The sequence below is a fragment of the Lepidochelys kempii genome, chromosome 1, assembly GCF_965140285.1.
Source record: "Lepidochelys kempii isolate rLepKem1 chromosome 1, rLepKem1.hap1, whole genome shotgun sequence".
NCBI classification, from domain to species: Eukaryota; Metazoa; Chordata; order Testudines; family Cheloniidae; genus Lepidochelys; species Lepidochelys kempii.
The window spans coordinates 151,789,763-151,805,494 of NC_136380.1; the positions used below are offsets into that span (position 1 = coordinate 151,789,763).

Sequence of the window (15,732 nt, forward strand, 5' to 3'; positions counted from 1 at the left end):
AAAAGAGAAGACTGAGAGAGGACATGACAACAATTTTCAAGTATGTAAAAGACCGTTACAAGGAGGAGGAAGAAAAAAAATTCTTAACCTCTGAGGATAGGACAAGAAGCAAGGGCTTAAACTGCAGCAAAGGAGGTTCAGATTGGACATTAGAAAAAACTTCCTAACTGGAAGTTAGGAATAAATTGCTTAGGGAGGTTGTGAATCTCCATCATTGGAGATTCTTAAGAGCAGGTTAGACAAAAACTTGTCAGGGATGGTCTAGATCGGGGCGGGGATTTTTTTTGGCCCAAGGGCCACATCGGGTTTCCAAAATTGTATGGAGGGCCAGTTAGGGGAGGCTGTGCCTCCCCTAACAGCCAGGCATGGGCCGGCCCCTGACCCCTATCCAACCCCCACTGCTTCTCGCCTGCTGACAGCCCCCCCGGGAATCCTGCCCCATCAACCATCCCCTTCTCCTGTCATTCCTGACTCCCCCCCCCACCCCATCCAATCCCTCCTGTCATTCCTGACTCCCCCCCCACCCCACGGAACCCTTACCCCCATTCAACCCCCCTGTTCCCTGCCCTCTGACCGCCCTGACCCCTATCCACAGCCCCACCCCCTGACTACCCCCTTGAACTCCCCTGCCCTCTATCCAACCCCCCCGCTCCCTGCCCCCTTACCGCGCTGCCTGGAGCACCGCTGGATGGCGGCACTACAGCCACGCCCCCCAGAGCACTGGGTCAGGCCACGGCTCTGCAGCTGTGCTGCCCGGCCACCCAGAGCATTGCACCAGCAGCATGGTAAGCTGAGGCTGCGGGGGAGGGGGAACAGCAAGGGAGGGGCCAGGGGCTAGCCTCCCAGGCAAGGAGCTCAGGGGCCGGGCAGGAGGGTCCCAAGGGCTGGATATGGTCCACGGGCCGTAGTTTGCCCACCTCTGATCTAGATAATACTTAGTCCTGCAACTAGTGCAGGGGACTGGACTAGATGACCTCTCAAGGTTCCTTCCAGTTCTATGATTCTATGAAGTAGAACTGCAGAGGGAGTTGGTTGACTTGTCAGGCCTGGAAATTTAGGGCATGTAGCTTCAGTCTTGCACAGCAATTCCTGCTTTAGGCCCCAATCCACCAAAGGACATGTTTCACTTTAAGAATGTGAACAATCTCATTCTTTATATTTTGTACAGTTAAAGTCTTAGGGGCAACTAGTATCTGTTCTGAATGTCTTGAAAATTTTTATAAAAAACTTTCTTTGAGACTTAAAGGGAGCTAAAAAATGGGACTTCTCACATGCTTAACATTAAGCAAGTGCTGAAGTCCTTTGCTGGTTTGGGGCTATTAATGTTGGGTCATTATCAGTTACATTCCCCATAAGTGTCCTCTGTGTTCAGTCAGGGACCAGATGGAAAATCATACCCAGTTTAACAATTTTAATTTCTTTGGCTCCTACATTTATAATAGTTAATGTCCAAATCTAACCTTGTGTGAAATTCTGTGCTTGGGAAAAACTGGAGTCATTTAAGTCTTTAGTCAGAAACAGTGATTATTAAAGTTGTTCAAGACTTTCAGAACAGATAATAGTGGGCCTTTGAGACTTTAGCTGAAAAAAAAATTAAAGCCATGAGGATTTGTTGTTTTGGACTTGTAAAGGGGTTTGCATCAAAAATAAGCCTTGCCAAGAGACACTAGTGCTACCTCAACTATGAAGGACTGCAGTTCTCAATCAGAAGAACCATGAGGTGATCACAAAAGAATTTGAACCTGAGAGCTCAATTTAGCTACCATTAAAGTCAATGAAAATACCCATATTAGCTTCGTTACATTGTTGATAGTTACCTCGTTCTGAAAAGGCCTAAAGATTAGACTAGCATTCTTTTAAAGTTATTTTCCTTTAACATATTAAAAATTCCATAAAAAATGTAAATGACCCCAGTAAGTCAAATTAGTAGTTTGCCAAAAAAGATAAAAGTAAAACAAGCTAAGCTGAACTAAAAGGTTTTACATCAAGTAAGGAAAGCAGAAGACATATGTAGGACTCAAGAATGACTGACTGTTCTATACACCTTTGAAGAAAAAAAATGAACAGATTTCAAATTACATTAAATACTCAATGGATAAGAGCAGGAGTACAGTCATATCCACTGGAAGGCAAAATACACTATGCTGGGCAGGGCAAAGTGGCTCAACATACTAGTTTCTCTTTGGTTTAATGCCTGTAACAGTTTTATCACTCTTGAAGTGACTGCCATCTGAGTCAGCACCAGTTTAATCAATTAATCCTGCAGCCCTTTGAAAAACATAAATAGGTATTTTTACCCCATTGGAATTGCACATACTATATATGTCACACAATTGCAATTTATGAGAAAAACATTTTACAATCTTAAACATCAGAACAAGTTAAGGGAGATATACAGAGTCAAATATACAGTGTGAACAGTATAGTACAACAATGCATTTATCTAGTAATAGGGTAGATAGTCTTTCCAAGCATGCTCTATTACAGAACAAAATACAGGTTTCAAATAGAAGACTCCATTTAAAAAAAAAATCACAGCATCAATCCTGCAACTGACTACAATGAAATTGTAAAAGAGGACCACCAATCTCTCCCTGTAGCACAGTAAAACAAAATTTCTTTAAGGTACTGTTTCAATGGTACCTCGCACCAGTCAGGTTAAAAACATATAGAGATTGTATAGGAATAAATGTTGGAGAATTGTGGTGAAAGAGGAGATTTTATGTATGTATGGTGAACGTGTCCAGTGAGAGAGTATTAGAATGCAGTCGGTAGGGCTTCCTAGTGGAAATAGTCACACAAGTGAGCATACTTTAAAAAAGCAGACTTTAACAAACGCAGAGAACTGGTAGGTTAGGACTCAGGGAAAGAAAATCTAAGGGATAAAGGAATGGCAGCTTCTCAAAGACAAAACATTAAAGGCAAAAGACAGCTCTGCAATGACCTGAAAGTCAAAAAGGAATTCGACAAGAAATGGAAACCTGGACGAATTGCTGAGAATGAATATAAAAGTATAGCACAAGCATGTAGTAACAAAATCAGAAAGGCTAAGGCACAAAATGGAGTTACACTCAGCAAGGCACATAAAAGGCAATAAGAGGAGGCTGTACAAATACATTAGGAGCAACAGAAAGCCAAAGGAAAGTGTACATCCTCTACTTATCCAGAAGAAGAGCTAATAATTGATGGCATCAAAAAGACTGAGGTGTTTAAGGTCTATTTTGCTTCAGTCTTCACTAAAAAGATTAATGGTGAGTAGATACAGTATTAATATAAATACTAACAACAAAGGGGAAGGAACACAAGCCAAAATATGGAAAAAACAGGTTAAAGAATATTTAGATAAATTAGATGTATTCTGGTTGGCAGGGCTTGATGAAATTCATCCCACAGTATATAAGGAACTAATTGAAGCAATCTTGGAATCATTAGCAATTATCTTTGAGAACTCAGAGGATGGGTGAGGTCTCAGACAACAAGAGTACGGCAAACATAATGGCTATCTTTAAAAAGGACCCTGGGAATTATCGACCCATCAGCCTAACTTCAATACCTGGAACAAATTATTAAACAATCAATTTGTAAGGATCTAGAGGATAATAGGGTTATAAGGAACAGTCAGCCTAGATTTTTCAGGAACATATCATGCCAAACCTTCTTTGACAAAGTTACCAGCCTAGTGGATGGAGGGGGGAAGCAATAGACACTATATATATTGATTTTAGTAAGGTTTTTGACACAGTCCCACATTATATTTTCATAAGCAAATTAGTGAAATGTTCTCTAGATAAAATTATTATGAAATGGGTGTACAACTGGTTGAAAGACCATACTCAAAGAGTAGTTATCAATGGTTTCTGTCAGACTCGGTGAGAGTATGTAGTGGGGTCCCGCAGGGGTCTGTCCTGGGTCCAGTACTATGCAATGTTTTCATAATGACTTGGATAATGGAGTGGAGACCAGGCTTAAAAGATTTGAGGATCTGGGAGGGGTTGTGAGGACTTCAGAGGACAGGATTAGAATTCAAAATGGCCTTAACAGACTGAAGTATTGGTCTGAAATCAACAAGATGAAATTCAACAAAGGCAAGTGAAAAGTACTTTACTTCGGAAGATAAAATCAAATGCAGAACTATAAAATGGGAAATAACTGGTTAGCTGGTAGTGCTGCTGCTAAGAGTCTGGGGTTATAGTGGATCACTGACTGAGTATGAGTCATCTATGTGATGCAGATGGATGCATCATTCTGGGGTGCACTAACAGCAGTAGTATGTGTAAAACATGGGAGGTAATTGTCCTGCTCTATTTGGCATTAGTGAGGCCTCAGCTGGAGTACTGTGTCCACTTCTGGGTTCCACATTTTAAGAAAGATGTAGGCAAACTGGAGAGAGCCCAGATAACAGCAATAAAAATGATGAAATGTTTAGAAAACCTGACATATGAGGAAAGGTTGAAAAATGGGTATGTTATTCTTGAGAAAAGAAGATTGAAGTGGGGGACCCGAGAACAGTCTTCTGATATGGCAAGGGCTGTTATAAACAGGACCACGATCATCAGTGGTCTCATATCCACTAAAGGTAGGACAAGAAGTAATGGGCTTCATCTACAGCAAGGGAGATTTAGGTTAGATAATAGGAAAAACTTTTTAACAATAAGGGTAGTTAAGCACTGGAATAGGCTTCCAAGGGAGGCTGTGAAATTCCCATCATTGAAATTTTTTAAGAATGGATTGGACAAACATCTGTCAAGGATGGTCTAGGTTCACTCAATCCTGCCTCAGAACCATGGACTGGACTTGATGACCTCCCAAGGACCCTTCTAGCCCTCCATTTCTCTGATTCTATGAAAAGAAAATGAATTAATCTGTCATCTGTTAGTAACTGCTTGGCTATTGATAGCATTTCATTGGAAAAAGAAAATATAGTCCAACTGTAGAAGAATGGCTAAAAAAACCATGGGTAGTTATGGTAAAATGCACACCCCATTTACATGCCCAGAAAAATAAACAGAGGCCAAAAAGATACTTAGATATTTGGCTAACCTTTACTCAGTACTCAAACAAAGCACATTCACCTGCAAAAACACGAGCACACGTGTCCAATTTTTTTTAATAGTAACATTTGATAGACATGCCAGATCTGTTAAATATGTGTAATCAGAAATTTCATTCCATTTAACAAAAATCAAAAGAAGATAAATGCCATAGAAGTATGCTCACTGTGTAATATGCTAATACCTTGTCAAATAGAGAGATCTGATGACCATATTTATGTATAATGTCTCTTTAAACACAAGCTCACTGCTGTAATTATTGTTTAGTTTCTTGTATTTACATGACAAGGCTTTGTAAACCTGTTAAAAAACCTGTACGTAAATAAATAGTTTTAAAATGCTACTGAATGCATTCATTTTAATATATTGTATAATTTCATTGTAATGACATCTTTATCGCATATAACTTGTTTATAAGCAATATTTTGTGCATTTTTTTTACTCCAAGTGTAAATAAGTATGAAAGAAGAGTTTCGTACTAATTATGTAAAAACTTTATACTGAAGAGCTATTATAAAGTGGTTGTCACATGGGACCTCCAGGATATAACATTGCCAGTAGTGAAATTCTGCAACATTAGAACACAGCTCTTCGAAATCCTGCACCTTGTTTCCTCTTATCAAAGAAAAATGCTGAGGACTCCTGTGCAATGATTGTCTAACAGACAGGATAACTGTATGGAAACCAGTGTACAATGTCCAGTGAAAAGGCATTCAGTACTGTCTGTCCAGGGGATCAACTGGCAGAGTAACACATGGCAATTATCACTGTGGATTAAAAATGTCACTAGCCTGTGGTTGCAGGTGTTTATTAGGCCTTCAAATAATGTCATTTTACACATTCTCACAGGGACACATTTTGCTGTGTCCCTGACTGGATGGCCCGATCATGTGGGACCAGATTTAGGCACACACAATTTGCCTGGTTGAAATAGGCAGCTTTGAAGGATGGCTGTTGTGGAGTGATAGTGCTGGGCTCTGGTGAGCCGCTGCAAGTGATCTCTTTTGACAGAGCTATGCCTTGGGGCTTACGCATTAGCAGTCATCACTGGGAAAGATAAGCAGCAGCCCATAAACGGGTTTAAGGACCTGGCAAAGGGCCTCATCTCTCTTCCCATTAAGCTAGTCACCTTTCTAAAGGTTCTACAGGCCACCGATACTTAGGTGGGAACAAAGTGGCTACAAGGAATGAATACAGCAGCCCGAGTTCAACCCCCCTCAAGCCCAGGGGAAACCAGCTTTTCAGATCTAACAGAGCTCCCTTCTAGTCTCATGAAGGAAAACAAAATCTGCAGTCACTGAAGACTCTGCAGGGTCCATGCAGCTACTTATTCCGGATTCTTGCAGGATTCCAAGGCATGTGAATAAATTCTGATCATCAGTTGAGTCCTATGGGCAACTGAGTATCCTCCTTACTGGGATCATTTTTGAGGTTTTACTCAATTCTATCTGATTCAGCTTCAAACCTCCATCAGGATAAGAAAAACTACAGATACAAATTAGGGTTGTCAATTAATCGCAGTTAACGCACGCAATTAACTCAAGAAAATTAATCGTGATTAATCGCAGTTTTAATTCACTGTTAAACAATGGAATACCAATTGAAATGTATTAAATATTTTTGAATGTTTTCTACATTTTCAAATATATTGATTTCAATTACAACACAGAATACAAAGTGTACAGTGCTCACTTTATACTATGATTTTGATTACAAATATTTACATTGTAAAATTGATAAAAGAAATAGTATTTTTCAGTTCATCTCATACAAGTACTGTAGTGCAATCTCTACCATGAAAGTGCAATTTATTTATCTTTTTGTAAAATAACTGCACTCAAAAACAAAATAATGTAAAACTTCAGAGCAGTGGTGGGTGACCTGCAGCCTGTCAGGATAATCCACTGGCCTCCAGACCATTTATTTATATTTGCACGGCCGCACACAGCTCCCACTGGCCACGGTTCGCCATTCCCAGCCAATATATTCTGTGTTGTAATTGAAAATCAACATATTTGAAAATGTAGAAAACATCCAAAAATATTTAAATAAATGGTATTCTATTGTTGTTTAACAGCACAACTAATAGTGCAATTAATCCCAATTAATTTTTTTAATTGCATAACTAATCATGATTAATTTTTTTAATCACTTGACAGCCCTAACACAAATGAATAGCGCTGAATGGTCCCAAAAAAATCACAGACACAGATCATGTTATTTTGTTTTTCCTAGAATTAGCAACCTGCTCTTGTTAATCTGAGGAATGTAAGGACCCCAATCCTGCAAATTACAACATGCGGCCCTGGCCTCTGTACATTCACAGACAGCCCCACTGATATCCAATGGGGTTCTCACAGGTAGAGCACTCTGCTTCCCCATTGTTATTTACAGGATTGGACCCAAGTAATAAACTGAACAATAGAGTCACACTGTGGTCACAGTAGAATTTATCTTAGCTTAATTTTTATCATGTTACAAACATAAACCTGCTGATGAATTGTTTGGAGCAGGTTCTGAAGGTAATTTTGCCACTGCACACATTCTAGTTGCCTGCCTTATCTTGACCCTTCTGCAAAGATAATTTCAATGGTTGTAACCGGATTCTAAAGCATAGACATCCCCTTTAAGTAAGAAAGATCCATCCATGTAAGTTTGGCTTATTTTACACTAATCAATCTGATGTCTTCCAGTATTTTCACAGTATTCCAGATACATTTGAACAAAACGCTACAAAAAAAATCTCATGCCTTTTCCAGAATCTCAAAAATACTGACCACCCTTCCAACTATTATATAATTACTCTGTAATAACTTTACCATTCAATCATGCTGCTTTCTTCTGTGCTGTTTTTTCGTAACTAGTCCAATTGTAGGTGGCACAGAAACTGCCTATCAACCATAGCTCTCTGTCAGCCTAATTTAAATTAATTTATTTTCCTCCATGTAGTTATGTTATCTTTTCTACTCTTACTCCACTATTAGCACAATTATTCTAAAAGTTGTAGGCTTGTCATACATTTTTCAATAAATATCCAACTTATTTTGTCCCCCTACTTTCAGTAAGAACAAGCCTGAATCTGTATGAATCCCAACACATTATAAAAATCTCATTATGAGTTATGTTACTTCTAAGTACCAAGTAAAAATACTTCCTTAATTAAATAAGTAGCTCTGATCATGATAAAAAATATAGACAGACTATTGTAGTTAATATAATTACAATGTAATAACATAATTAAAAAGATTAAGTGAGGAAATGTTCACTACCCTTACCACTTCTCAAGATAATTTGCTGGTCTGTGCAGTGGAATGCCAGGTATGGATATACAGTAAGAAGGCAGTTCTCTGCTGTGGCAGCAACCTGAAGCGAGAACCTGGGGAGATCAGAAGGGAGGAGAGAAGTATGTCTTTTAATATATAAAAAATAATCTTTCAATATTTTCTATTAATATGGCTGTTCTTCTGTTAAATTTCTCAAATATTTCACAGTCAAGCTTTTTTTATGGTCACCTGAATTTTTAAGATTGCCTCTGATTTAGCTGTTGTATGGTGAACAATAAAGTAAACGCAGATATTAAGGTAACAGTAACCAACACTAAAAAGAAGATATGCAGCCAATTTCCGCTCTCTTGTACAGTGGTGCAGTCAGTAGGGTTGCACTGCTGTGAGAGCACAATTTGGAAAGTTTGTGTATATCAATAACCCACAAACAGTGAAGACTGATACAATAGTGGTTCTCTCTTATCTGGCACATTCCACTCTGAACATGAATGTGTCATGAAAGTCTAAGGGGTAGAAAGGATTTATTGAAATAAGTGAACTGCGTCCATCTGAAAACAAAAATAATTAAAATTAGAGTTGATATTTATGAGCATACTAAAGGAGGTTGCTGTCTTGCAAAATAGATTATGCAATTTTTGACACTGGAGAGAGTTTATCACACCTCAAAGAACTCAGTAAAAACAAAATAAATAAACAAAAGAAAAAAATGGGAGAAAAGTGTCAAATACTCAGCTGTCATCTACTCGACTGTCTTGAATCCATGAAGCCAGAGGGCTAGAGAAAGTTGCATATGAAGGCCTATAGTTTCACTTCCCTTTTCCTGCACTATTACATGCACTTTTTCTACTTTATGTAAAATTGATAATAATTTCATCCGATAACACTTTTACAGTATGTTAACACACAGGGAACATATACTACACAAACAGATCTTATACTGTCAAAAAGTAAAAGTTTTTAGAAAGTGATCAAGTTATAGGTCTGAAGCTATAAACACTTGGTACCACTGATCATGTAAATTTGTGACTTTTTTCCCATGAAGGTACGTTATAAATAGTAGGTGAACATAACTAATTTATTGTTTGTGTTTGTAATGGAGCATAATCAAATCATATTAAAAAGTCTAGGTGTTTTATTTGAAAATAAGGTAAACATCCTCCTAGCAAGTGTGGAATTACTATATATGGTATATCACTCACTCAGTGGAATCAGTTTTTAAACGCTTAATAAAACAAAATCAAAACGTATGTGTTATCTGAATGAACCATTAGTGGTTCACTCATTTTCATTAAACCAATCCTGAGATTCTGTAATACTTTATTTAGGGAAACAGAACACCAACTGAAAAAATATCTATGCTTTTTTATTTTGTCCTAAAGACTTTCAGGCAATTTGTTTCAGTGAATACAAATACATGAGTGACATATTTTGCATTAAAGTAGCTGAATTGTGACTGACAGGGACATTGGAGATGTCATAGTAGATCATCAATCAAGCATCCTGTCTCCAACAGCATTCAGTGGCAGATGCAGACTGTCTGTCAGCCATGAAAGGTTTCTAAAAGGACAGATAGCCCAAAGACATCAGGATCTTCCTGACGGAAAGCTTTTTATCATCATCGTCTGGGGTGGATTTTACAGAATACAGGAAGAAATGGCATCACCTGTTCAGGGCAATGAGAACAAGACTGTTTCAAAATCAATAAGGGCAAGGAACATAAAGGTTCAGATGCTTTAAAAGATCCTGAAGGGCCAAAGGGATCCTAGAATGCAGCAAACAGAACAACTCTGATTAGATGCAGAGCCTGTGTAATTGGCGTGGAGAGGGGGGGAAATAAGATGTTCCATGTAAGCTCTGTGGGATAACAATTGTCCTTTCAATTCATTTGCACACAGTGCCAAGTAAAGTGAGGCCCTTATTGGACTTGGTCATTTTACTACTACTGCAACACAATAATAATGTCCAATGACAGACATCATGTTTTCACATGATGTGCAAGATTTAATGCTTGTGCTGTATATGCACTTAAAAGTCAATGGATATTTACCAGGGATATATCTACACAGCCCATGGCGGCAAGTCACAGAGCCCGGGTCAAACATCTCAGGCTCCACCTGCGGTTCTAAGAACTGTCGTGTAGATGTTGTGGCTCTGGCTAAAGCTCAGGCTCTGATGCCCACCCCCTTCCGTAGGCTATAGGGCTCTAGCCTCTTGACCCAGGCTCTGAGACTCATTGCTCCCTGCTGTGGATATGTAGCCTAGAAGGTTCCAGGGCTCATTCATACTTCCCAAGAGTAAGGATCCATGCAGGCAAAATGTCAAAAATAGGATTGGTCCATAACCCACAGAGACTCCAAAGGCCCTGCTGTGGAAACAGGTAGGACATGACAGATGGAAGGAGAAAGAATTGGAAGTTGAGGACATGAAGGCAGGGACCTAACTACTGTGATCTTCCTTCTCATTAAACTTATTCAGCTACCCATCATGCAGGCTTTTGTTAGATACTTTTGCTATCCTAGAGCAGACCACTCACTCATTCACCTGATCTAGCATGTAAGATATTATGCAGTACACACAGCTGGAAAGCCATAGATAATGTGGGATAAACAGCATTCTGTAAAGTAAACAGAGTAGAAAATATGTACCCTTAGATAATAAAACAAGAACAAGGGCATCACAGTTGCTGATAATTCCATCATTAAAATGCAAGTTTTAAAGCTAGACAATATAGGTCAAATCCTATTAACTACACCAAGCCGAACACTATGGGTTTGGTACAAGAAAGGACTACTCACACCAACCTCTGTAATCTGCTCCCCAGAGACTAGCCGTGGAGTCAATCTGCAACCACTACTGCAACACAAGGTCTACAGTAAACCCTGGCAGCTCCTGTGTTCCACCTCTGTAAAAGTAAGGCAGGTGGATCTGTCAGGTGCCCGCACCCAGAGCAGTGAATGAACACCAGCAGAGCACAGCAGCACTGCACCTACAGATGTCAGGCTACAGCTGGGCAAATAACTGGTATTTTCTGTTTGGTGGCCAAACTGAAAAAGTCTGGAAGAAAGAATTATTTTGGTTCGACCTGAAATGAAAATTTGTTGGTATCTCACCAAACAGAATAACTGGAAAAAAGTTGTTTAGGCTCAAATGAAATATTTTATTTGACCAAAAATGAAATGTTGCATTTCACTTTGGGGTGTTTTGGGGCCTCCTCCTCTTTTATGGAGTGTGTAGTTAAATCTAACTACATTTCAAAATGAAACATTGTAAAATGAAAAGTCAAGAAGTGTTTCATATCAAAAATGTGAAAACAAAATAAACTTTTTCTGAATTTCACACACACACACACACAATTTTTATTCAATCAAAACTATTTGCCAAATTTGACCAAATTCACAAACAGTTTCAGCTAACCCAAAACTGCACTTTTTGATGAACGAACTACTGGCTGAAGAAATTTTGCCCAGCTCTACTTCAGACCCTTTATGTGAGATCCTGGCATTTATTTCTCCCCTCCCACTATATATAGCAGAACTGCATTGGGTTCTATCTTCTGGCTCTTCCATGGTGAGGGAGGCCAAATTTACTGTTACGTTAGTCCTACTAAAGCATTTGTGTAGTCAAATAAATAAAATTTTAAAAAAGTGTAATGTGTATTAAAATTGGAGAGCCAGACCATCAACATGCAACATTCTTATTGATTTGTTTTTCAAGTATTGTAGTGATTTTTCCACAGTGAAGGATCTAGATTTGCAGCTAAGTGTGACACCCCTTCTATTTTCTAAATGCTTGGGCAAGATATTCTCATCTTTTCTACCTGCTTTTACTTGCATCAGCCCTGCAGAATAAGAAGTCTGTCAATCTGGTTAAGGGCAGTTAAAGAAGCAAATATTCAGATTATCAGTAAAAAAGAAAACTACAAATTAACTGGAAAGATGGGCTGTAAATTAAGGTAATCTTAGATAAATATTATTAGTGTAACTTCTCATGGTTCATTTAATTTAATCTACACAAATATCAAATTGCCTTCTTAAAATACAACCATATTCCTTTACTTTAGAATTCAGGTTTATAGTCAGGGATAGTCTGATTTTACTACAAAACCTGCTTGCCGTTGTGTGCCAAATCCACGCTGTGAAGCAGCTAGGTCCAAGAATGCCCAGCCACCATGACCTACTCTTATTTATGGCGCAAAGATTTATTATTTATTAAATCAGATTTCAGTCTTATACAAACTCGATATCAAAAGACACCGATCCAAACCTTAACATGAGTGTCCTTGACATGCACTTAGAAACACAACTACATAGGAGATGCAAAGTAAAAATTAACCAAAGCAGCAGCACTTCATCTCACCTTTCCACACGCCATTTCATCCACAGTCATGTAACCCTTATAGCCTAAAACTTCCCATTGTACTTTCACCACTAGACAAAAATCCCATCCTCAACTGCCTCAGCATTTCACCAATGGTCACCCCAATAGACTGGCTTTGCCGTGTACCCAGAAGATACAATTAACCTAACACTGACAAACCATCAAAACAGGTCCCTTGCCCCAACAGGGAAATGCACAAAAAGAATCGAATTTCCAGCTGCTTATCTTCTAATCACATTCCAAACACTAGATCAAGAGCTGGAGTTCAAGATCTTCGTGATTCAAACCTTTACAACAAATACTGTCTCTTTGGAGGTGGAAAAACAGAGAGGCTTTTTAATTCTGGTGGTACAATTCAAACAAATTAACACCTTTACAACAGCAATCGTTACAAATATTCACAATACACAATATTCCTTATGTGGTGTATAAGAGGTTACATACCAAATAATTATTCTCCAAATGTATTGCCTCCATTGACCCAAGCTGTGGGAATGCAATGGAACCCATTTCACAGCAGTGAGCTGCTGGGGGAGCAGGTCCCTCTGTTTCAGCATTCTAGACCTAAAGACTCAAGAGACAACCCAACACCTCACATGTACCTCAGTTCCTTTCTAAGATCACATTCCAGCAAAGCAATTTAGAGTTCACAAGTAGTCCCACCACTTCAGTGGAACTGTTCACATGCTTCACTACTTTGCTGGATCAAGGTTGAACCTCTGGGCACATCCTCTAAATCTCCCAAGCAGAGGCTGGATCAGAGTGAATGTGCAGAAGAGATACATTCGAACAGAAAGAGGTTATTTAACAAAACTCTTCATGACATTGCTTCTATTCATCCTCACTGTGAGAGCCTAACTAGCAATGACTGTGCTAAGTAGGTTAAGAGGTGACTTGATTATAGTCTATAAGTACCTACATGGGGAATACATATTTACTCTTCTATCTAGCAGAGAAACGTATAACACAATCCAATGGCTGCAAGGTGAAGCTATACAAATTCAGACCGGAAATAAGGCGCACATTTTTAACCATAAGACAAATTAACTGTTGGACTTGCTGGACAGCCACCAAACATTGCTCTTCCTCCTCATTCAGGCATTCAGCAGTCATGCTATGAGATACAGGGAGCTGAGTGCAGGTGCAAAGTGAGACCTTGGTTCTGACTGAGTAAATTGGGAATGGGGAGAAAGGGGTATGGGAGGCTGAATAGACAGTGTGAGAACATCGGAGAACCAGCACTGCCTTGGCCATGCTGGGGAAATGAGAATGAGCTTAGCCTGATCCGCCTTGAGCTGGAGGATGACCTGAGGGATGATCAGGATCTGGGAAAAGGTGTTGAGGACAGCTGACTGCCAGCTGAGGTGGAAACTGTCGGACAGGGAGCCTGGACTGAGGCCCTCCTCGAGAGCAGAACAGATGACATTGCCTGTTGTCCCTTGTAGCAAATAGGTCAATCATCGGGATGACCCAAGCTGTGAAGATGACCGGTAGGACATTTGTCTTCAGAGACCACTCGTGACTCATGGAAATGCCTGCTGATGATTCTGAACCCTGGGTAAGTGAACAGCTATCAGAGTAATGCTCTCCTTGATGCAGAGCTGCCACAGCCTGATCACCTCTAGGCAGAGCAACCTGGAGTGTGTGCCCCCTAGTTTGGTCACACAATACACCACAGTTGTATTGTCAGTAAATACGTGAACCAATGAGTCTTTGATACGGTACCGAAAAGTGCGACATGCATTGTAGATGGCCCAAAGCTCCAGCATGTTGATATGGAGCAAGACCTCATGCGCCAACCACAGTCCCTGCACTTTCAGTGACCCCAGATATGCCCCTCTACCCATCATGGAGGGTAACAACTGATCTGGTTGGCAAAGGCTGCCAAAGGCAATGCCTTATTAAACAATCTCTGGATGCTTCCATCACAGCAAGGAGTCCAGGACCAGTGGAAGAAGATGAACCAGTCTGTCTAGAGATTGAAGGGTAGGATGGTAAATCATCTAGAGCCACATTCTAGAGGGGACGTAGGCGCAACCTTTCTAACTGGACCATCTGCATGCAAGAGTTTCAGACAACTCCAAACAGTTGTGGAAGGCTCAGTCTGCAGACTGAGGTGGCAAATTATCTTAAAATGGTTGGTCGGCAAAAATAGTTTCAACATCACAGAATCTAATGAGGCCCCAATGAACTCTATTTTTCAGTGGGAGCCAAAGTTGACTTCCTAGTGTTTAGAATGAGAGCTAGACAGTCAAGCAAGTGCAGCATGTTTGCTGATGTGGGCAAGAACTTGCTCTCTAGCGCTGCCCCTCAGAAACCAGTCATCCAGATATGGAAAGATGTGAATTTCCTTCTTCCTAACATACACCATAACAATGACCACACATCTGGTAAAAACCCAGGGGGCAGAAGAGGGGCTGAATGGAAGCACTACATACTAAAAGTGGCACTCTGACATGATGAATTGAAGGAACTTTCTGTGGCTTGACAAAACCACCACATTAAAATAGGCATCCTTAAGATCCAGAGCAGCAAACCAGTTGTTCCGAGAAAACATAGGGAGAATAGTCAACAGTGACCGTTCAGAACCTCATATATCTGATATGTTTGTTGAGACTGCAAAGATTGAGATGCTTCTTACCCCTCCCTTGGATTTGGGTACCAAGAAGTACCAGGAATAGAAGCTGTGACCCCGACGTTACAGTGGAACCTCTTCCATCACTCCCAAAGCCAATAGAAAGTGGACCTGCTTGAGCAGTATCTCATGACGGGGTCCCTGAAGAGGCGTAGGGAGGATATGTGGAGAGGAACTGCATGGCATAACCCAGTCTGACGGTGCCTAGGTCCCAGCTGTCAGTCGCGATAGCCCTGAGCATTATGAAAGCGGGACAGTCTGTCCCAAAAGGGGAGACATGAGGATAAAGGAGCAATGACTAGAACAGTGCTCTGGTCCAAGGAGTCAAAATGGGCTCTTGGATGATGCAGGGGAGCATGTGTGGACTGGTCAAACCCCGAGCTTT

General features: G+C 40.1%; 1 protein-coding gene across 1 annotated transcript in view; it reads right to left on the bottom strand.

The window, feature by feature from the left end:
* CFAP47 (cilia and flagella associated protein 47) overlaps positions 1 to 15,732 on the bottom strand; it is a 643,435-nt gene that overhangs the window by 514,024 nt on the left and 113,679 nt on the right. Inside the window, exon 27 of the mRNA XM_073358068.2 lies at positions 8,327 to 8,427. Coding sequence (XP_073214169.2) covers positions 8,327 to 8,427 — 101 coding nt within the window. The remainder of the gene's footprint in view (positions 1 to 8,326; positions 8,428 to 15,732) is intronic.